Source organism: Hipposideros armiger, unplaced genomic scaffold (genome assembly GCF_001890085.2).
Source record: "Hipposideros armiger isolate ML-2016 unplaced genomic scaffold, ASM189008v1 scaffold_175, whole genome shotgun sequence".
Classification (NCBI taxonomy): domain Eukaryota; kingdom Metazoa; phylum Chordata; class Mammalia; order Chiroptera; family Hipposideridae; genus Hipposideros; species Hipposideros armiger.
In genome coordinates this window covers 1,325,159-1,326,870 of record NW_017731525.1, presented here as the reverse complement: position 1 = coordinate 1,326,870, position 1,712 = coordinate 1,325,159, and the positions used below count along the sequence as shown (strand labels likewise).

Sequence of the window (1,712 nt, the reverse complement as noted above, 5' to 3'; positions counted from 1 at the left end):
TTAGCTGTGGAGGGCAGTGTCACTGGCCCTCATATGTGGGATCCGAACCGGGGCTCTCTGGCATCCCAAGCGAGTTCTTAACCATCGCGCCTCTCGGCCGGCCCGCTTCCTTTCTGTCTTTAAAGCAATGTAAATTTTTGCCGTAGTTACTAACACCTGTTCGTTTTATTTCAGGGGTACAGGCATGGATGGGAAGAAATGCAGCATATGGATGTTTTTACCTCTTGTATTTACTTTGTTTACTTCAGCTGGATTGTGGATAGTGTGAGTGTTCTCTTATTCAATTATTTAAGAACTCAGGTGCAATGTAGATGAAAATGTAAAGTTTTGATAGTATGTATCTATACAAATGTATTTATAAATACTTTAAATTAATGTTTATGAGTTTAAACCTTCCGAAAGTCCCCATTTCTCTTCCCTTCTTCTATTACCCAAAATAAGTAACAAGAGTGAGTAATAAATTAGGCAAAGTGGGTGATGAATACTAGATTTATTTTGTGTTCTTGTGTTCTTCCAGTAATGAGCATTCTATAAACTGGTGAGATGGGTTCATTATTTGCTAGATTTTCTGATTTTAAACTAACATGCTAAGGATTTCATTCACAGTCCAGTTCATAGTCCAGGATTTTTTGTGACTGGGTCTGGTATGTTTATAAAATAGGTATCATTACATTGGAAGTCTTGGCTTATCACAAAATGTTCTCACACTTGCTTATTTCAAATACCATTCACTTGTAGAAAATTATTTCAGTTCCTTGCAGATCATTAAGAAAGGAGGGGAAATATTCCTGAAAATTAGAAAATTTGAATTTTAGAATTGTAAGGTCTTATTTCTTTGTTTTCCAGTTTTCAGATTATAATGATTGTCATTAATTTGGGGGATGTTCTGAAAATTAAGGAAATAATATTAATAAAGACATTTGAACTTCCAAGAGCTAAATGATCTATATATAGGTAAAGCATTGTAATAAAAGAGCTTTCTCCAGTTAAGAAATAAATAAATATGATTTAATGTGGCTAGTCAAATAAAACTGGGAAACAAATGATTCTTGTTTTTTAAAAAAATTTCTTTATTTTATAAATTTTTATTGTTCTTTCTTTGCAGATACTTTATAGCTGTGGAAGATGACAAAATTTTCCCATTAAATTCAGCTGAAAGGTAAAGTTGATCTCTGGGTAATTCATTGCTCATCAATAGACCTAACAAAAACTTTGTCACTGGTGAGGTTAAACTATGCACAAATGACTGCTTTAACCTGCGCTTCTTTGTTTTCTGTTATCCAGGAAACCTGGTGTGAAGCATGCACCATATATAAGGTAATTTGATAATTCTCTTCTGATCTGTTGGATCTTAGGAAAAGTTGGGAGGGTATCTTAGTTTGGGCTACTACAACAAAGTAGCATAGACTGCGTGGTTTATGAACAACAGACATTTAGTATTTCACACAGCACTGGAAGCTGCAAGTCCAAGATCAAGATCAGGGTGCCAGCATGGTTGGGTTCTGGTGAGGGCCCTCTTTTGGAGTGTATACTGTCATCTTCTCATTGTATCCTCAGAGAGAGAGAGAGAGAGAGAGAGAGAGAGAGAGAGAGTTTGTGAGAGAGAGAGAGCGCTCTCTGGAAGCTGCAAGTCCAAGATCAAGATCAGGGTGCCAGCATGGTTGGGTTCTGGTGAGGGCCCTCTTTTGGAGTGTATACTGTCATCTTCTCAT

At 36.4% G+C, this 1,712-nt stretch overlaps 1 protein-coding gene across 1 annotated transcript in view; it reads left to right on the top strand.

Annotated features, from left to right (window-relative positions):
- The window catches only part of TMEM150C (transmembrane protein 150C), a 71,131-nt gene that overhangs the window by 51,312 nt on the left and 18,107 nt on the right, over positions 1 to 1,712 (top strand). Inside the window, exons 2-4 of the mRNA XM_019652205.1 lie at positions 175 to 264; positions 1,106 to 1,159; positions 1,285 to 1,317. Of these exons, the coding sequence (XP_019507750.1) occupies positions 185 to 264; positions 1,106 to 1,159; positions 1,285 to 1,317 (167 nt within the window). The 5' untranslated portion in view covers positions 175 to 184. The remainder of the gene's footprint in view (positions 1 to 174; positions 265 to 1,105; positions 1,160 to 1,284; positions 1,318 to 1,712) is intronic.